This window comes from Xiphophorus couchianus, chromosome 5, assembly GCF_001444195.1.
Source record: "Xiphophorus couchianus chromosome 5, X_couchianus-1.0, whole genome shotgun sequence".
Lineage (NCBI taxonomy): Eukaryota > Metazoa > Chordata > Actinopteri > Cyprinodontiformes > Poeciliidae > Xiphophorus > Xiphophorus couchianus.
This window is the reverse complement of record NC_040232.1, coordinates 5,093,829-5,115,253: the sequence shown is the minus strand read 5'-3', so window position 1 is coordinate 5,115,253 and position 21,425 is coordinate 5,093,829. Positions and strand designations below refer to the sequence as shown.

Here is a 21,425-nt window from a genome sequence, read left to right as displayed (position 1 = left end):
CTCTATTCCAGTTCCTAACAATCTTAACTTTCAGCACCTTTCTACTAATACTGACCCATCTGGACACAGAAATATTCACACATTTACTCCAGATGCAGTATTGGTAGCCAAAGTGGACTTCATCCTTCATAAAAACATATTGCTTATTTGTAAGGCAGACACACAAAGCTTTCAACTTCTGAAAGTTTGCCCAGAGAAATGTTGACACATCCAAGGAGGAAACCGGTTTTGTGATTAATGAAACAATTTTATTCAATCTTCCAGTAGAGACTTGATATTCATGGAATAAAACTGCTTTTCTGGGAGTTTTACAGAGCAAAACAGAAAAAAAAAAAACAAAACAAAAAAAACAACAAGGCAAAAATGTGAAAGTGCAGACAAACCGAAACACGTTCAAAAAATACAAAAAAAAAAAGAATGTTATGAGTAAATCAGTTCAGTTCAAAGAGGATTACTAAAAGCAAGAAAGAAACAAATAGCAAAATCTGCATTTAATAAAAAACACAATAGGACAGTAACTGGCATATTTTTCTCAGTTACTGGTTAAAATCTGAATGCTCAATGTTTTCCCTTAAACATTATTATAATACACTTTGTTCAGTCACTTTAATAAGAGAATGAGCAGTCACTGAATATTTACACTACCTTTCAAGTGTTTGAAAACAAAACAAATATTCCTACAGGTTTTATTGAAACTTGAAGTCAAATGATGCAGAAAATTGATGCGAGTTCATGTGTAAAAACAGCTTTAAAAACCAGCCTTCAGAACAAAACCACATAAAAAGAAACAGTTGGGACCGTATGGTACTGAAGGAGGAGTAAAGGATGAGTTAAAAATGAAAATAAACGGACCAAGAATTCAATAAAATTGTGTAAATAATGTAACAAGATGAAACAGGTGGGTGGAAACAAAGAGCGCTTTCAAACATAAATTTCAGCTAATACATCCAAATAAATTCAGTAGATATTTTGGTTAAAATCAATAATTTGCTGCAGTGTCTTTGTGACAATCAGTCCCATGTTGACATAGTAGAAGCACAAACCATGCTCAGAACGGGTCAATACAGGGGGGCCCAGAAAATAAACATTTGAAGCATCTAAAGAAGGTTTATGCCACTCTGGAAGTAACAAGAAACTAGCAGAGGTATTTAACACAAGCCTGTACTTTCCTAAAATAATTACAAGTTACTTTCTTGAAACTTCTAGGATATTTTCCAGAACCAGCAGGTTGCAATGCTAACATTTAAAGTGTATTCTTTTACGTTTTTCTTAAGCAAGAACAGGGGATTTCTGAGACTTTCAGGTTACTTTTCAACACGTATCAGAAAGTAACATAAATTTCAGGAAATCTTACCTGTAGATTTCAGAAATAAATTTTCATCTCTCAAAAATGACCTACAAGTTCTTTAAAAGTAACTTTTAAGGCCTCAGAAAGTATCCTGTAAGCTCCAGAATGTTACCTGTATGTTCCAGTAACATAACCCTTGAGTTTCAAAAGTACTTTTTGAATTTCAGAAAAGTGTTTCAAAGGAGTAATCTGTAAGTCCTAGGAAAATAGCCTGTAAATTCAAGGAAAGAAACCCTGGAGGTACAGAAGAGTTACTGGAAAGTAACTTGTACATTTTAAAAATACTTTTCTGGTTTAATTTTCAATCTTTGATTCTGAGCAATAAATCTGTAAACTTCATTAAAGTAACCTATAGGTTGCAGGGAGAATTTAAAAGACATTTTATGAAAAATGAAACATTATTAGACCTCATCAACAGTGTTTATGTAATTACTCTCAGTACCAGAAGTGTAAAATGCTGCAGGATGGAACTTTATATTTAACAGATAAACTGGATCATGAAGTGTTTCCAAAATCTTTGAATGACGATGTCAATCCCCAGTGCTCCCACATCAGACACCATTCTGCTGTAGGCTAAAAACTTCCTCTTGTGTTTTGTCTCAACTTCATGTCATGTTCAGCCACCATTCTTATGCAACGCCACACTAACCAAAAGATGCTCTGCAAATCCAGATAGCACATATTCTAATGGTGACAACATCTACACAGTAAACAAAAAGTGTAACAAGATGACAATGAAAGTTTCAGTCTTTATCTTGTAAAATGCTATTTAAGTCCTATGCTCCACACACAACCAGACACTTTGCACTTTTAAACCCCACATTTTGTCCTCGTGTGACTAATTATGATTTCTGATGGGATAACATCAATTCATTTACTGAAAATATCAACCACTTGTACTCTGCACAGCAAAACGACAGGATTTTATCAAGTAATTTTTTTTCAATCTTCAAGAACAAATATCTTAGTACACTTGAAATAGGACAAAACTAACTTACACTTTTCACCCAGATTTAGGAGCTTGGTTTAAGCCAATAGTTCCTTAACATTGATTAAAAAAGTTCCACTGGCAGATTATTTCACTAACAAAACATTTATTCCATATTATAAGCTAAATAGTCTGCCAGTGGAACTATCAGTTTTTAAGGAAATGATGTAAAACAAGCTCCTATTTCTTGCTGAAATAGTCTTGCTTCAGGTGTACCAAGATAGTTTCACTAGACCAAAACCACTTGATAAGATTCTGTGTTTTTGCAGCGTTTGCACATTTGATGCCAATTCCACTTATTGAGACAGAAAACATCAGAAAACTGCAAATTTGATGACTTGGAATGTCCCACAAACTGTCGTAGTAACACAAATACAACTGTATTTTTAAGGGAAAATTGAAATGCAAACTAGATTTCAGTTGTAGCAGGAAGATACCAGAGGAGTTGTTTGCCTCAATTATTACAGTTGGTCACAAAGATCAAGTATCTTCAGTGCGTCACACTCGCGTTGTTTCCTCCTCTCCCAACCTGTTCATGTGTTCAACTCGGATGTCCTTCAAGTAGAAGCGCCGTGTAACAATCCATCTAACCTTACTGGTCCCAGATCAGCTTGGACTCCCATCATTTACAGACCACTGACTGGACTACAAACCAGTCTGGGACCAGTTAGCTGCTATTCTCGCTACTTGGACCAAGCTGCTGGGGTGCGGACAGCCAGGTGGCTGTGGAGACTGGGGTTACTGGAGCCTATGAGACAGAGGAAATGGGGTTGTGGGGGGAACCCATCTGGGTCAGGACTTTATCCAGCCACTGCAATGGACCGTGCAGGTGGATCTCAATCCAGCAGGGCGTGCTGGTCACATCTTGACGGTGGTACTCCGCTCCCCAGCCCTGAAAGGCAGGATTCTGTTAGATCTCAAAGTAGAACTGTTCAGACAGCATCTCTTAAAAATATACATATCCCTTCAACTTCTTCACATTTTGTCACTTTACACCTGGATTCATATTTGCTTATTTTCTCTCCAGAGACAGTTGCAAGTCTTTCGAGGTGCGTCTCTAGCAGTTTTGCACGTCTGCTGTGTAAAACATCTCAAGCTCAATCAGTTCACACAGAGAACTTCTATAAACATCAGTCTTTAAGTACTGCCACAAAGGTTTTGACTTTGACTAGGCCGACATGAATGTCTTCATGTAAGCCATGTCAGTTTAGCTCTGGTTGTATGATGGAGTTGTTGTCCTGCTGGAAGGTGAAGGTCCACTCCAGTCTTGACTCTTAAAGTGGCAGGATTATTTAATTTACAGGTTCATAGTGGCATTTAATAGAACAATCAAGTATGCTACCTTCAGTTATATATATAAAAAATAAAATATGGCTTAAAAGAAATTTGACTTTGCACATTTTAAAATTTGCCTCTGTCTCTTTAAGAAGCTCCTGCTGTTTCTAACAGTCTGCCTTCAGCATGTCATTACAATTTTTCTCCATTAAGCTGCAGTATATAACTTAAAAAATGTTTTTTACATATTTGTTAAAACTGTCACCATGTTGTGACAGTATGGTATGAGACGGATAATCTGAGAAAAAATATCAAGCTTCTCCACCTTCTTCCAGTGATACTATTATGATCTGCAGTAATGTACCGCTCCCAGTCAAAAACAACCAATCAGAGCCAGTAGTAAGTAATTAGCGCTGTCAATCAATCTTTTGTATGCAAGGCAAAAAATATCTTAAAGACCTTATTTTCATTTCAATTATAGCTTCTGTGAGGTGACCTGGATTAAAAGGTAAATAAATGGAAGCTGTGAAACACAACTCTCAAACAAGATGGCTGCTGTGGGTGAGCAAACCTCACTTTGAAAAATGGAAACTCAAGAAGTGAATTGGTGAAAAAAAAATCCAGATTTTCTAAAAATTTAATCTTCAAAACAGAAAATTTGATTAATCAGTAAAATCAATGTATTTCTTAGTCCCATAAAGATTAGGAAAGTCTGAAAACATCCCTCAAATTCAATCCTTTAATGTTTTATTGATCAAATGTTTTACCAGAACTTGTCTTTTTCAGAGGGATTTCTAAAACAGATTACCTTAACGAAGCTCATCCGGATGGTACACATCTTGGTGAGCTCATAGACGGCCTCGAAACCGTGGTTAACGGACTGGGCCAACAGCTCGGCAAACTCCTGGTTGTTGAAGATCTTCAGGCTACATCTGCTGGGAATCTTGCACACAGTTGTGGGGTGGAAGTTATGGTGGTAGTTACAGTTACGACTCTGGACGAAGATACTGCTGTCGCTCAGGCACTCTGCGTACACCTCCCCTCCAACGTAATACAGGTGAACGCCTGACAGAAACGTGATAACGGGCTTTTTAATTCCAAAAAGCACCAGCACTGTGGTACAGCTGAATGATGAACTGATTGTTCAGATGGTTCACCTTTGCCGATGTGCCGCCGGGTGTTCTCGATGGTGGAGTTGCGGTTGACGTTGGAGAGCAGGCCGAGGCAGAAGCGGTTGCGGTTGTTGGAGGGATCTGTGAAGCCGTCGACGAGAACGCTGGTGGAGGAAGCCTGAAAGGCCTCGCCAACGCGATTGTTCAGCTCATAGTAAACAATGGAGCACCAATGCTTTGGTTCCTCGTAGGCCACCGGCTGCACATCTGCACAGGAAGCGCAAGGAAAGGGTCAGTGGAGGGAGCCAAGGTCAAAGAACAGCCAGACACAGAGGGAGAGAGACGTCTCTGAGCTGGAAAGTTTGTTTTTAATTCCAGCTCATCCACGTAATTATTCCAAACGTTCTTATCTAGGTGCAACCCACCCCCTCCCAAACTTCCTCTGCAGTGTGGCACTGGCTGGCAGGTGTGTTTTGTCTTTCTCCTTCCCAGAGCTGATCTACAATAGAAACCTGCTCCCCCGTACAGGATGCAGCTTGTGGAAAAGGAAAAAAAAAGAAAAACATTAACACTCCTCCGACCTCCCGTTACCAGCTAACAAAACTTTCAGCGCCTCTTCCTGCTACTGCTGTAACAGGACGAGGACAGATCTGTGAGCTTTGAGAGAATGATGATACAGAATGATACAAATAAGGTACTTTATGGGCCATAAAAAGGAGACAAAAGTTCAGACAAAGGTTTTAATACACTCCCTGCCCTGTCTGTGGTGAGTCAGATTTAATTCAAAACAAACTCCTAAATGTTTTCTAATTTTGTGTGCTAAAAGATAAAGACCATGAAGCTGGTGTTTGTTAACAAGCTGCATAATGTAAATCAGTGATTATTTTCATAATCGGTGGCAACTCAGGCATAAACAAACAGTAAAACATGAATCGGGTAAAGATTTATTCTCCACTGGCTTTAATTAAACAATATAGCTACTAGGGGTGGGTGACATAAACTTTAGTTTACTTAAGATATTTTGTGGTATTTGTTATGATGATGATAAAAAATTCATTGCAGTCTTCTTTGGCAAAAGTCTGTATGGCTTTAACTGCATATCAATAAGCAATGAATCAATTAATTGTATGATAAATTAAAATGAGGTCAATAATGTCCATTCTGATTATCAATATTTTTTAAAGGAAGTTTTGTTTAGACCTTAATAATCAATTTTTTTTATGGTTTTGGTTGTGTGTGGTTTTTATTTTCTTTTTATTTATTGTTTCTGGTTGTCATCTTTTATTTTCAATATTTAAATCAATGTCTTGCAGTTGCAAGGTGCAAAATTCTGGTTTATTGTTCGTTGAGAAGGCAAACTAGCAATATTATGCGATTATTATTATATTAACTGAAAATAGTCTCAAAAGAACAATATTCCTGTAAATCATAACGATCTCTGGAAAAATTTCCAGCAAGTTGTTGTCATGACGGGCCTGCATATTGCTGCATAGAAATACACATTCATTTAATCATATTTTTAAAGATATTGATATTTATTAATGCTCTAATAGAGAGGTGTAAGAAGTGCTTACAGTAATGAAAATCCATATTTTTAATTTAACCTACCCAAAATGTAGTTTCGTTGCTGATAGACATAAATATCTAGCAGCTAAAACAAACTCAAACAGTTTATTTTTATTATGTGGAAAATTAAAACCACTAAGCTAAGATAAACAATTATTGCACCAAGCTATTAAAGTAGAGGTTATAAGTAAATATTCTCATTAACGATATACGAGCCCTGCACATCATAAAGATGTGTGAGCACATCCTTACCTGCCCGGTTGTTTGTTTCTGTAGGCAAAGGTGGAGCCATGAGGTTGATGTCCATTGGCTGAGGACAGTCCTGCGTCATCTGCTCCTCTGGGGGCATGTAAGCAGGTGGGGGGGTCTCTACGTGAGGAAAAAAAGGCCCAGAATGATGTAAAAAGTGACAAACTGTGGCACATTGTGGAGGAAACGGAGACTCTTCGCTCCTACCAGGCAGCTGGAACGGACTTCCCGGATCGGAGCTGGATGGCGAGTGAGGGAAGGTGGTGTTGCTGCCGCTTCCGGGTGAATTTGGGAAGCCGTTTCCCGGAGAATGAGGGAAAGGAACAGTGTTTGCCTGAGTGAAGGATTCTGGGAAGGTGGCATTCTGGGGCATGTGCGGCTCGTTCTGCTGAAGCGGGTTGCGGAAGCGAGGCAGCATTGTGTGCTTGGCATTGAACTCGCTGTTCCTCGGTACCAAAACAGGAGGCAACACTGGAAAAAGAAAAATAATACTTCAGTTTGTACACTGTTGATGACATAATGTTGGCTGACAATCTGTCTACAAATAAAAAGCTCCATAAAACTCCAACTGTTTGGAAAAGATTTACAATAACAAGGCATAGCAATTTCCTCTTCAGTGTATGGTTTAATTTTTTTTTTTATAAATGAACATTGATGCCACCATTCTAACATTGGTCAGCACTAACACTGACCAATGCGTTAGTGCTGACCAAATCAAATCAGATCAGACAAGCTGGGGGTTCAGTAACCTAGTAATTTAAAAGACTCCACAAATACAAGAAAACATGTACGTTGTTACAATCATACACAGAATATCTCAACAGACTTGCTGTATTCATAGCACTTTAATTTTCCCTTATTTTGTAATGTTGTACCACAAACTTAGCGTCAGCATTAGTGTTTTCACCAATGTGTAGTGTGGCAGAGTCGGCTTTTAGTGGCTGTAGGAGTTTACATTTTTCGTTGGCAGAAGGCCAAGAGTTGCTTCTCGCGCTAGCGCTACACACAAAACATTTGTTTTGGCTGTTTTTACCCCGAATGCCCTGCTTTGTAGTTCTCTTCCTGCTTTTGGATCAATCTCCAATCTGCTTAGCATTCAGATATGCACCAGAGTTCACTTCAACTGAACTGAAACCCAGCTTTTTAGCAGACCAGAGTTTGCTTTTTGGTCCGCATCATGTTTGATTACGCATCAATCACACCTCCCCAAATGAACCGGACTTTCTGGGCAAACGAACTGGAGTTTGATAAAAGCGAACTAAACATGGCTGATGTGAATGCACCTTTAAATAGATTTCATAGAGAATTTGAGTGATAGTCCAACATAAAGTAGCTTATAATTTTTAGATTGAAGAAATAAATGACATCTTCTTTTAGAAATGTAGAAATTAAAAATCAGAGAAGTACAACATGCATTTGCTTGGTAAAAGCTGTATAGCTTTTGGGGAACATCTCTATCTGCTTTGCACACTCGGCTCAGCCAGAGTAGATGGAGATTGTTTCAACTTGTAGACTCTGTGTTCAGTGTGCAGCACCAGTTTTTCTCCAGACATTAAATATATAATAAGAATCCTCTTTGTGCAGCTTTTTCATAAAAGTCATATTTGTGTTATGACTACAGCTCCTCCAAAGGTACCTTTGGTCAGCTGTGAATTAGCAGATTTTCAGTTTGGCCAAAGGGAGCTGAGAGAGGCTAATATGAAATCCCAAGCACATTTTTTCAGATTTTTATTTGTAGAAAAAAAGTGTTTCCTTTCCGTCCCCCTTCATTTTGTTAAATGACAAAATCGGCCAAAATGTGTGAGAGGTATGAATACTTTTAATCACTCTTAATCGCCTTTGTTCTGTGTCTCAGAAGAGAAGAAGATCCAGATCGTAAAAACACAAGTAATCAGTTCACAACAGACATGACTTACAATCACATGCATGCGAGCTCAGATTAAACCCTGATGTCTTTCTGCTGCTCTCCATGATTCAACATTCTGAGTGCAGATGTCGCTGCATTTTTCAAATGTCAGCTTCCAGGCAGTTGGTCTGAGCCAGCGGTATTTGGCTCTGACTCTCAGGTTTCTGCCCTGAAAGATGGTGCGAGATGAGGCATTCTTGTGGAATTCATCACTCGGGCAAAATATCCCTGGCTGATGGCTATTCAGGTGCAGCTGAAACCACAGTGATATGCTCCGCTTGCGTCTATAAATACCTGAGTAGGTACAGAAAGCTGTAGCTGACATTTTAGATGAGGCTGATACATCAGAAGAGAAGTTATTTTAAAGGTTAAAAATTGATGTTCGAGCAACGAGAGGAGGTTGGCATGGTGTGTGTTTGCTAGAGTGTGTGTGAGATGAGGAGCGTGAACAGACAGGTAGTCTGGAGTTGAATCCCCTGAGCTACCCGCCGCTAAAACTAAACGTGTGCAAGGCAGGCAGCGAGTCTTTCCTCCCTTTGTGTGTGAGCGACTGTCTTCCTGTTCCAGCCATCCTCACAAATCCCTCATGCAATCAAGAATCAAGTGTGTGTGTGTGTGTGTGTGTGTGTGTGTGTGAGTGAGAGCAAGAGAGATCTGGTGAGTCTTTCTAGACTGTGTGCAAGTGAACGAGCATGTGTGCTTTTGTGTCAATGTGTGCAGAAGAAGGGGTCTACCATCTGAAGCATGTGTATAACAAAGCCCCCGTTCTCCCTGACATGGAATTTCCTGCTCTAAAAACACATCAAAGTACACACACACACACACACACACACACACTTTTACCCATATTACAACCTCATATTGACTTCGATTCATTCTAGTAGCTGCATCAACTGCCTAATCCTAACAATTACAACTCAATTCAAAAGTACATTATTAATCCCAAAGAGAAATGAAATGTTGCTAAAACTCATGTAATTTTCCTTAAAAAGTTGCTATAGGTGCTGATGGCTACAGGCAGGGAGGATTTCCTGCAGCAGTCTATATTACAGTGGCTCTGTAGAAGCCCCTGACTGAAGACATTGCTGTTGTATAAGTCTGATGATGAAGTAGCTGAGGGTTTTCTGTACAGATGCAAATCTTTCAGTCAATTTTATTTTGATTTTTAGGCTCACAATTCAATTCGGAAACAATTTTTCTATTAATCGATGACTGAGAAGAGGGAAGGACTGTAAACAAATAGAGCATTTATTTAAAACAACTCTACACGGTTTCATACTGTATCAAATTCCATAAGTTTACATTTAAACAAAAATAGGTTTGTGCATAAAACACTGTAACATAAATTACCAGTATTAGGTTAGCTTAGCTGTCGGATTTTGTTCTTAAACAAATAAAAGATATCAAACAATTACTCAAAATACACACGGTGGCAGAGCAGAAGTGTGACGCAATATAGACGTAATACTTATTTTAAAATCAATTTTTAAGAATAATTCTCTATGGAATACATTTTTTCTGCAAGTCTAATTCTGTTATTTTCTTGATTTTTATGAAGAATCTTTCTTTGCACCTCCAGAGGTTCCACGGTAATCTTCAGAACAGAACCAGCATTCTTTACTTAGTGATACTTGACCTTATCGCACTACACTAACCATTACCAATACATTCCTATACCAACCTTAACCAAAACCTAATTCACATGATACCTGTAAACCAAACCTTTGAAGAGGTGCACATAGACCAAGATCTAAAAACAAAACTTACAAAATAACAACTACAATAGCCTATGTTCGTCAAGAATCTAACATAGAATCGCACCATTCTATACCACTGTCATCAGGTATGTGAAGCAGAAGTAGCCTATGTTTTACCTGATGGGGTATAAAGTTGCTGTTGCTGCTCCTGCTGCTGATAGTGCTGGAGGGCATGGCTGTATTGATCTGAGACTGTAGACATTAAAAAGACCATAGGAGAGATGGTCACTGATTCAAGAAGTGTTATGAAGTACATGATGAAATAATTTCTATTCATCTATGTCTTACTAAAGAAACCCTAATAATATCTGACTGGTTAAACTGCACAGCAACTTTAAAGCAGACTGCTTTAAAGATCAAAATATCTCAGAGGGGTGAACTCTACTTTTCTAGGACCTCTGGGAAAATTAGTCATTAGATGAAGAGATAAAATAAATTTATGAGATCTTGTACTTCTCAACAAGATCTTAAGAATACTCATCCATGTGTTTATCTTTAGTCGAACTGAAACATGGAGAAGCAGCATTCAGTTTTTATGCGTCCAGAGAACTGCAAAACTGCTGAAACACAGTTCCTTTAAATCAATGCTAAGAACCCATTTGCTTAGAGATACCTTCAGTTAATAACTGTAACATCATAAACTGTAGTCGATCTTTCAACCTGTCATCATTTCCTTTACTTTGCCACTGCATTGTCATGTTTTTTCTTGTTTGTTGTTTTATTTTCCTTTTTCCTAATCATGAAAAGCTCCTTGAATTGCCTAGTTGCTGAGAATGTGCTATACGAATAAATATACTTCAGCACACAGCCGTTAAGTAAAAATATGAATAAAATTTCAAATACAAATAAAAAATATTTTAAGCTATATCATTATTATCATAATTAAGATATATTACTTTAATGAACAAATTAGACTTATGTTTTATTCAGATTTCCACATGTATTAATATCAGTTTTGGGATATTTTGACTTAACTGAATTGTGGCATGTTTGGCTCTCCGTATATGCTGCAGTTAAATGTTATTACAGTAAGACATTTTTAGATCGGAGCGCCAAATGTTTTGGGCTGAATCTTCCTTTAGCAGCTGAGGGTCTACGGGAACATTTTCTTTCTGTTGACGGCTGCTCACCTCCAGCCCAGATCCTGTTACTACACGCCTGGTAGTAACCCTGGGTAAAACGGTGAGAAAGTAGAGGCGATTTGGTATGATTTAAGTTGAGTTAATTGTACTCAACTTATTGGAGGTATCAAAGAAAGCTGTCTGCTAGGAGATGTTATGTTCTCATCATACTTCAATGCCTGTGGGGCGCTTCTCACCAATGCCAACGCCTTCTTTCAACACCAGAGACTTTATGTCATTTAATATAAGTGACTCATACAATAACAATATTCTGTCTTCCACTTAGAGTCATTTTTTAGTCATTTTTATTTTTAGGCAGTACAATATGCTGTACTGGACTGAAAATAAGGGATAAAAGAGCCAATGTCCAGAGAAAAGGAACTGAAAAAAAACATCACTTTAAAAGCGGATAAATCTGACTCGCTCATTTGAAGCAAAGTATGAAGAAACTTGTTAATTTATAATTTTTGTCATTACATTTCTCAACAAAAACAGTTCAAAGCATAAAGAAGAAAGATTAACTATCTGAGCACCAACTAAAGTTGTCTAAATGGAAATTAAAGAAAAAGTTATCTAAAAATCACATAATTACATTTTTGTTGGTCTTATTTTCTGCTAGATCGTAGTAGAAATATGGATTCCAATCACCAATGCTTAATTTCTAAAAACATCTAGTACTTTATAATGAATAATAGGGGTTGGCCAATTTCCTTCATTTTGGGGGATCGGTGATTGGCTGATCTTATCCTCAGATCTTATTTACCTCAGCAAAGGTCTAAAAATCAACAACTATCTTCTTCTGCTCTGCTCTGAGAAAGGCACCAGGTCCTGTCTGCACGTTTTCAGTTGGCAACAGTCTCCCCACTGTTGCCAACTCAGCAACTGTCTTTCTATATTTAGCGACCTTTCAGCCAAAAAAATTTGGTATCAACCAAATTTGGAACCGGCAGGTCCAGGTTCCAGGTTTTTTAATGATTGGTAATCTGCGATCGACCAGGAAACTGCAATTGGTTCTCCCCTATCGAATAATAAAAAAAACAACCTTCCTGTACATATTTTGCTTCCGTGTTGAAACTTATTGGGGAGTAAAAAGTGACAAACCCAAAATACTGTAATTCAACCGTTGCCTTGAGACTGATATTTCTCACCTGGACTGTCCACTCTCTTATAGTGGTAGGGGTTGATGCACACATCCTTCTGTTTGGAGCCGAAGGGATACTCGCAGCATTCCAGCGCCTTCAGCTCGTGGTGGGACTGCAGGTCAGGCCAGCGCCACACCCGGCAGTAAATGACATGTGGCAGACCCTTTCTGTGGGACACCTGCAGCCGTCCGTCCAGCGAGCGAGGGATGGTCACGCAGTTACTGGGCTGACCCGGGCAGCTGAGCGCCCGCTCCAGCTCCTCCATGGCTCCCTTCTTCTTTTTCAGTTTCTTAACCAGAGCATCCACGGCTTTTTCCGCCCACTTCTCCTCTTCATCGCCCTGCTTCCAGCCCAGCAGCCGTTTGACGGCCGGGCTGGTGAAGGAGAAGAGCGAAGTAACATTCATGGTGACTAATTTTCCCTCCTGAAGTCGCCAATAGAAGCAGCAGAATCAGCTAGAAAAGAGAGACGGACTGTCTGATTCTTGGATTTCTTTTTTTTTCCAAGTACTTCCCAAGTTTCCAAGGTCCTGCAAGAAAAAAAAGGGTTTTACAATGAAGCTATAATCTGAAAGATAAATAAATAAATCTTGTAGTTTTTCTTTTCTACTGCAGAAAGGTAAAGTTAAAAGTGACTGCTGCAGCCACACCCGTCAGTCATGAGTTCTGGGGAAGTGTTACTGCTCTGTGAACATCAGCCTGACATTCTTCAGATAGCTTCCTGTCTGTATGACTTGTCACATTATTACCAATTACTAATATCACTTACAGGAAGAGGTCTGCATACTGCAACCTCCACAACCTGCAGAATGAGGGTGCTGAGGTATTTCATGCTCAGCACCTGTTCATGTTCCACTATACAGTTATATCCATTGTAGGGCTGCAACTAACAATTACTCTAGCTATTGATTAATCTATTTATTATTCTTCTGATGATTAATTGGATAAAAACATTGGCACATTCTGCAGATTTTTCATTTGACTGCTTCAGCTTATTTTATACAATATTAGAAATGCATAAAAATTACAAATAAACTAATTTTTTTTTTTTTAAAGAAGCCTAAAAGTTAGTGTTTGGTTGATCATTTGTAGCAAAGAATGTGTCTGCTGCCAAAATAAAATACTTCTAATATCAACATGTGAAAAGCTCAGACGGCTCTGCTGGATTTAACATCAATAAAGTCTAGGACTAATCTGTTAGTTATTATTTTCTGATTCATAAATGGATAGCAAAAGGAGATTAACAGGAGATTTTTTAACAGAAGCGAAAACTGTGTCACATGAGGTGTTCTGGGTAGAACACGTTTAGTTTTTTATCTTAAATGCTAAATTTCTCTATATATACATTAGAGTTTTGGCTTAATTGCTGCTCTAAATATGTCGTTCTAACTGACCTTTTCTGAGTTTGTTTATTTCAGTCAACGATTAATCAATTACTAAATTAGTTGACAATTATTTCAATAACCGATTCATCGTGATTAATGCGATTAATCATTTCAGCCTTAATCTGTTGCGACTTCAATATTTTGCAGGCTTGTAAACCACCAAGCATTTGACAAGTAATTGTAAGTAATTTGTAGATGTATTTTTTTATTTAGCAAACAGATTAGCTTTAATTTAGTAAATTACACAACCTGTAAACACCAACCATGTGTTTGTGTAGGACAATAAAAGGGATGTGACATGTGAACCCCTGAATAAAAATGCCCATTCAGTGGGTCAGAACGGGGCAATTAAATACCCAGAAGGTCCACACCTTCCAGTTTTTAAAAGGAAAAACTAAACAGTATTAAAAACGTTCTGCTCTATTCGCCTACTCTTTTTTTTAATTGTCAGAACAAAATTAGGCAAAAAAATTCAGTTATATTTGAGGTTTGGCTCTGGATAAATGTCCTGAATCCAATGTACAGCTGACCAGAAATTTGGCACTAAGTGAGGATGCATCAGCATCTGACAGTAAGTCAACAGCCTATACACAACAGATACATATTTAAGACCACTCTGCAGTTATTTCTGGTGATGCAGCTTATGGGATGAAGAGTGTTTTCTGTCTTTGTCATCAGTGTTTGTAAGACTCGTTATAATGCAGTCTGATCTAGAAACATGCTTTGCAAAAGTACAAGTAATAACCACAGAATTCAATATAAAATAGTGCAGGGTTGAAAAATAAAATGGCTTTTTTATTTTGACAAATAAAAATTTTATTCTATTCAGAGTCAATACTTTGTAGAACCAACTTTCCCTGGAAGGTTTCAAGTCTTTTAAAAGTTTTCTTTCCTAGCTTTGCACACGTCGACACATGTTCTGCTCATTCCTCCCGGCATTTAGCTTCATCCAACTTCCTACCAACTTAGACCAGCCTTCTTTATCCCTGCTAATGAAAGTCATCCCACAGCATGATGCTGGTACCACTATATTGTGTTTTTAGGGGGATGTGCAACATTTTCTTTCTTCCACACACTGTGTTTTGCATGACTGTTTGTTACTAAAGCGCTCTACCAAACCGCTGAGGCCTTCACAGAACAGCTGTATTTATACCACAGCTGCACAAAAGATTAAATTGCAACCATCACTTTATCCGTATGTGTAATATTTACATTCCAGCAGTTTTTCCTTTACTTCTCAAAACAATAAGTTGCACTGAATTTTATTTAAGGCTATCAGTGGGATGAATACAAACAAAAATGAATAAAAACAATAAATCTTGAACTTCACAATTTTGCATTACTTTGTGTTGTTCTGTCACATTTGAATATATTTGCAAATTAGAAAGTCCCCAAAATAAAACCAAAACTTTCAAAACATTTCAATAAAAGCTTTTTGTTTTTGTCACAGAACTGCAACATGTGGAATCTGGTTCTAAGCCAATAAAATGATCACAGGATTTATCCATTTTTGGTATTACACAGGCAAGCATCCTTGAAACTACGACATATTTTTCTGCCTGAAAAAAATAACAACATGTACCTTTTACCCTAACCGACTGCGAGATTTGCTTCAATAAACTTCTGAGTTCATTTCCTTTAAATGTTATTACAAAATCTGACACCATCTCTGCTTTGTCAGAGCTCAGTTTCAAATGAAAAAGCAGATTGTGACAATGTTACCACAGGAAAAACAGACATCAGGTAGCAGCTAAGCACAAAGTGTAAAAGTTCAAGTTTTAAAACGATGTCACAGGTATATTGTGTCATAAGAAGACATTTAAAGAAGCATCCAGCAAATACACATGCTTTGAAGGCTTCTCAGTAACAGCCAGCGCTCTCAGAGGAATTCAAGACTAGCCGCATGAAAACAATTCCCCGTCTCATATGGAAGTTTGGACTATAACATCTGGAAGAGAACTAACACAATCTTTTGCTATGATTCAGCTGCAGCTGGAGGCCATGTTTCCTGGATTTTTCCATCGCTGACAGTCAATCATATCTGACTGCTTGTCTCACTACAAGAGTATTCAGAGAGCCTGATGTGGCACTGTGTTGCACATTAGAACAATGCTCTTCTACAGCGTCATTAGGGATAGTCAAAGTACAACGGCGTCAATGTGGAGTCCTCTACATTTGGTTGATTTAATTGTTTTTTTCTTATTTCAGAACTATTGGTTGATAAATTCCAATACAATTTGTGTTTTATGAAGAGTAAAGTCAGATCTCTGATGTAACATTCTTGTGTCTACTTTACAGGAAACTGCTGAGTTTGTTTGGCTGTCATTAGAAATCCAATTTGTGATGACACATCAAAGTTTTACCAGCCATTAAAGCTGACTGGAGCATCTGGTCTGAAAAATGTCAAATTTTTAAATAATCTCACTACACCCCAGCACACAGGAATGCACAGTATATGGTGAATATATTGTCATTGTGATGTCAGTATGTGCAATATACTGTATATGGCACAAAGGACTGTTGGAGTGCAATAACTGTTGGTTAATATATTTTTAAATTTCTTGTGTTTTTTTTCATACAGTTTTAGTTTTCATAGCCAAGTAAACATCTTGGTCCCACATCAAGGAGTGACTGACAACATTTCTTTATTCTCAAATATTTTGCTAATATTTATTTTTTAATCAATATTCAAAATATTAATGCTTCATTTTTCTTAAATAAAAATACAAATTTTGATTGTAGAGAAAAACATACTGTACACACATTTTGACATTGTTCTTCATTTTTTAAAATAAGTTTTGTCAATCTTTTCAGTCACTGAACTACTTCCACAGATATTCTATGGCAATTGTATTAAATATGACTTTAGTAGGTTTGCATAAAAGTGAACCATAAAATAAGAGCAAATCATTTCATTAAAAAAGTGAAAATAGTTCATCTTCAACCAATAAACTTTAAAAACCATATTTTCAGGAGCAGTATGCAACAAACATTATTAGCATTAAAATGAATGATTAATACTTTAATAAGTGACCAATATGTTCATATGCTATATTTAGTTTTCAGTGAGACAAAATAGTAAATATCATAGTTAAGCCTTTAAATGAACTCCTTATATTGAAGTGATTCCTATATGTTGCCATGGAGCTTTAAACTTCCTCCTAATCAATGAAGAGCCAACAGATGCCAGCAGTGACTTTGGAGCTGCTCTCTTCTCTGTAAAACCTGAAACACTCACAATCATTTACACAACAGACCCATAAAAAACTCTCTTGACATTCCCTACAGTCGAGCCCGAGCGCAGTGCTTCCCTATTAGTTTAGCGGTAGCATGTTATGGTCATCAGTTAGCCCACTGGACAGAGACTGGAGATAATGGGAGCACAGAGTGGGATCATGCGACACAGGCAGGCGAGGGGTTTGACCCACCTGGTGCGAGCTGGTAGCCACTACACTAGTCACATGGATCACTTTGCACCGCTCCGATATCTGTTAATCAATTTAAGCCTGCGCTGTGTAGGATGAGGAGGCAGTAATGATGCTCTCTGGACCCTCCCTAGGGACGGGGCATTATGAAGAAGCTACATTATTTATCAGCAGGGTCCTAGATGGGGCGTCCATTAACCCTCGCTCAATGGAGTCAGCGGCTATAAACGGAGAAAAGCAGGAAGCGAGAGAGGGTGATAGATAAAGAGAAAGAGCGAGGGAGAAAGGGGGGAAGATGAAGAGACAGAAAAAGAGCGAGAAAGTACGAATGGTGCAGCCAAAGATGTATGACAGACGAACTGCATTCAGGGCTCATTCTGATGAACCAGACACTGTGTTTTACAAAATGGTAACAATTCAGTTTAAAAAATAGCAGAGAAGTAGATCAAGGCATCACACTGGAGAAACCCATGCATGAGTTTTATTCTTACAAAAAAACCAGCTTTTAATTTTAGTGTCTTGATTTTACCCACTAAATATCTCATTGGCTGACATTTAAAGAATTTTATATATATAACTAAGATTTGATATCATTTCTACACCTTAAACTACGTATTTTTCTGAGGTGAGGTGATGTGAGTTTGTTTGACTGTGTGGAGGAGAGTAGCACCACTTGTTGCTGCGCACTGCTGATCAGCTGGTTAAATGAAAGCTGCTATGCTTTTCCTTCCCTTACAAGATCTACAAATTCTAGTCTGGAAGAACATAAAGAACTGACAAACATGTGAGTGTAGCACAACTGGGAGAAATGGCTTGTGGTCTTTCCCCATTAACTACAGAGTAAGCCTACAACAGCTAAATTCTGACACCACTCCATTTTTGTTAATATTTTGTGAAGAAGGAAATTGCGCTCAGTGTCTTCTTAAACGTTTTCATGTCATTTCCTTCCGTGGTTCTTGGTGTAGCACCACCCCAGGCAAGGGGGGAAAACAAGTTTTTCAAAGGGGTTGGTTTATTTGTCACAGTGTAATGTGAAAGTGAACTGCACCATCCGAAAATGTAACAATGTTGCAACTTTGGTCGACAATTGAACGAGTCCACCAGACCATCAGGTGTACACTAAACGAGTTTAAAATGAAGATTTTTGATTGTTTAAAAGAAAAAAACGACCATACGAGGTGGCGGACTCAACAGTAAATACCTCATTTGGTTCTATGGAAGGCATCCCTTGCAGACAAGCAGCCATGCAGTAGCAGATGCAGATTCTTGTCATAGCCACTCGAGTCAATACGGCAGTCTAAGAGCAGGGCTTGGAAATAACCACAGACAGACAGGAGGTGTTGCCCTCCCTGACTAGACATGGCATTGACCCAAGAGGCTCATTTTAGCCACTGGGGTCACTCTTCCTGACAGACATGAACACAAACACAGAACAAGGGTCGGTAAAGATGAAATAAAGCCATCACGTCTCTTCAAACAAAGTACAATAGCAAACCACTATGTTTTTCTGTGTTGTTTGGAGGTAAATCATATTTTGCCTTAGTGGAACCAGATTCTTTACATCCCAGACACAGCTGTCCACACAAGACCACGACAGACATAACTAGCAAACACATGGGTTTTCAAGCTGCCATGTCAAACACGCTTGGCACTCAGTGTTATGTTAGAGAGGACACCTCACTCCGTCACATCCAGTCTACCATATCCACACCATGCAGACATACAAGAAGCTCTGCAACTTGGCATTGGCTTAGCGTTGTTCTCTGCAGATTTTTTTGGTAGATGTTACCATGCACAGATATAAAGTGAAAAGATTACAACAATCACATCTAATTTGTCAAAAAAACAAGTCTCACAAAGCGCTAAAAATGCTCCCATGCTGGAAAAAGCATAGCAATGATCCAACTGGAACTGTAGCATGAACAAGGACAAATTCCTGTCCTTTGGGTAATCTGATATGTCATCCTCAATAATGTCAGCAGATCTAGGCTTAGCTGCTGTAGGTCCCTCACTTTGTTTTCCTCCGTTCTCTTGCAAAGACATAAGAATTCACGGATACAGCAACACAACAAAACATATCCTATGATGTGAAGTCCCTGAAAAGGTCTTAGGAGATCTGAATGTACAAAAATAATAATAACGGTGGAAAAATTATGAAGAGATGTATAAGAGGAGGAATATTTTTGAAAAATTTTATGAATGACAAGACTGACAGAAAGAAAATTAATAATTACCCATATTATTATTAACCTTAAATCTGTTGGCAGTGGAAAAAATGCTAATTCTGAGTGTTTTGGGTTTTCTTTGCTAAATTTTTAATGAACGTGTCAGCATTTCTAAGCTATTATGCATTGGCTGTTATTTTATATTTTGCCTAAAATGCACCTGATTTGTTTTGTTTAGAAAAAAATTGGAAATATGAAGTTTGACTACACCAATTTATTTTCTTGGTGTTAAACACAAATAAATTGTTATTCAGTCACAGCATGAAAATCTAGCGCCAACATTCAACTTTATTAGGTGTTTGAAATTATTTCTGCTAAAAAACCACCGGCAGGCTCTACTCATGACAATTTACCTGCTTATATTAGCTTGTATACTTGATTGTTACTCCATGTGGAGCGGAAACAAAAAAAGGTGTAATATTCTGAACACAAAACACTTAACAGGTGAGTATCTTGTATATTGCTACCTACAATTTTGTGTCAAAATGTAATCAATGAATCAATACATGGCATTACTATAACTGTAGTAATCGATATATTTCATTACGTTTGCAGAAGTGGTATTAATTGTTGCTTTTATGTTTTAAATAAAAGCAATTAGATTATATTATGCACTTGTGTTTTTTGGGATAAATTGGGAAAATTGGGATATTTTTACTCAAGGTTTGCATAACATCAGAACCTCAGAGGATAAATCAGTGATCTTAAATTTGTCACAGAGACATGGCTTAGTTCAGTCATTCATCCCCAAAGTGTTCATACTATTTAAATAATCATAAATGAAACATTACCACCTCAGTTTGGAGACACATTCTTTATTTTTTAGGGCTTTTTTAGCACATATTTATAAGTTACTCAGACAAATTGCCATTTTGGATGTGAAGAAAGTAGATATGTGACACAGTAACACCACCAATTTATTCACATCGTGTAACTCAACATGCATTTATTCCCAATTGTTCTTCTTAGAGCTTCACATTTAGTTTGTACTTGGAATGGTTCCTAATAAACATTGGTAAAGATAAAAAACTTAAATCAAGTAAACAGTGGAATCAGAACTGAATCGATATATATTTTAATAAAAGACCTCAAAATTCAAGTTTTCAGAAGGCTAAAAGGCAGCAGTTGTAGTAGAAACATAGCTAAATATGGCTCTAGTGTGACGATGTGAGCCAAAAAGGAAGAAGAAAAGTTTGAAGCTTCCCAACTGAGAGCCGCTGACCGTTGGGATCTACTTTCTCAGAAACGAAGCCGCGCAGAGTTTACCAAGAAGAAAACCTAGATGGAGAAACGTTGCGTTTGTGTTTTAATATAAATGAATAAAAGTTTTACACTACCTTTCCTGTCGCACCGGCGCTGGGTCTGTATGCGGGCCCCTCCTCAGCGATCCCACCGCCTCAGTTGAGTCTGCAGCTCGACCTGGCGTCAGAGAGTCGGGAGGCCGCCTCACTCTCCGCCGAGCGCCAGTATCACGCCGCGGGATGCAGCATCACCCCAGACAACAAGAGGACCAACATTTTTTTCCTACATTAACATCTTCATTCACAGCAGGGCAATCGTGGATTATGTAACTGTGAAACAATGCAAATTTCTCACTAATTTACTCGAGGTTCTCATGAAGGGGGAGACTTTTTTCCTCCTCAGATTGTTTTCTCTAGGTAAAGTTGATGCAGTCATAAGAAACAAAAGTTTGACAACTTTTGTTGTAAACTGCAATTTTGTATGTAATTTTGTGGATGTGTTACTTTCTCCCTCTCCCAGTCAAATGAAACACATCCTATAATTTGTATTATAACAGTTTCAAATGGGACAAAACTCTTACTTTAAACTCTCCTGGCCTGGTAGTACATTAAAACTTAAAAAAATGTCTACAGAACTGATAAAGTCAGTTCTGTTTTCTGTAATTTTAGATTTGGCTTAGGTGGTT

The 21,425-nt window shown here is 37.9% G+C and overlaps 1 protein-coding gene across 2 annotated transcripts; it reads right to left on the bottom strand.

Annotated features, from left to right (window-relative positions):
- Positions 1 to 226: 226 nt before the first annotated feature.
- Positions 227 to 20,974, bottom strand: smad1 (SMAD family member 1). 2 transcript variants are annotated; one of them, XM_028018286.1, is made up of 8 exons: positions 20,836 to 20,974; positions 12,471 to 12,993; positions 10,319 to 10,393; positions 6,746 to 7,009; positions 6,542 to 6,658; positions 4,769 to 4,990; positions 4,420 to 4,676; positions 227 to 3,228 (listed from the first exon to the last, which is right to left on the bottom strand). In XM_028018286.1, exons 2-8 carry the CDS (start codon positions 12,868 to 12,870, stop codon positions 3,085 to 3,087), a joined length of 1,479 nt encoding a protein of 492 aa, XP_027874087.1. In that variant the 5' UTR covers positions 12,871 to 12,993; positions 20,836 to 20,974; the 3' UTR covers positions 227 to 3,084. The 2 variants fall into 2 exon arrangements, with proteins under 2 accessions (XP_027874087.1, XP_027874088.1); XM_028018287.1 differs by lacking the exon at positions 10,319 to 10,393.
- Positions 20,975 to 21,425: the final 451 nt, after the last annotated feature.

Excerpts from the sequence above, each read along its gene's own strand:
- smad1 (XM_028018286.1), bottom strand. The coding sequence starts at position 12,870 with ATGAATGTTACTTCGCTCTTCTCCTTCACCAGCCCGGCCGTCAAACGG. Across the intron at positions 4,677-4,768 it reads CCGGCGGCACATCGGCAAAG|GCGTTCACCTGTATTACGTT; the intron begins GTGAACCATCTG and ends CGTTTCTGTCAG. Across the intron at positions 3,229-4,419 it reads TCCGGATGAGCTTCGTTAAG|GGCTGGGGAGCGGAGTACCA; the intron begins GTAATCTGTTTT and ends CCTGCCTTTCAG.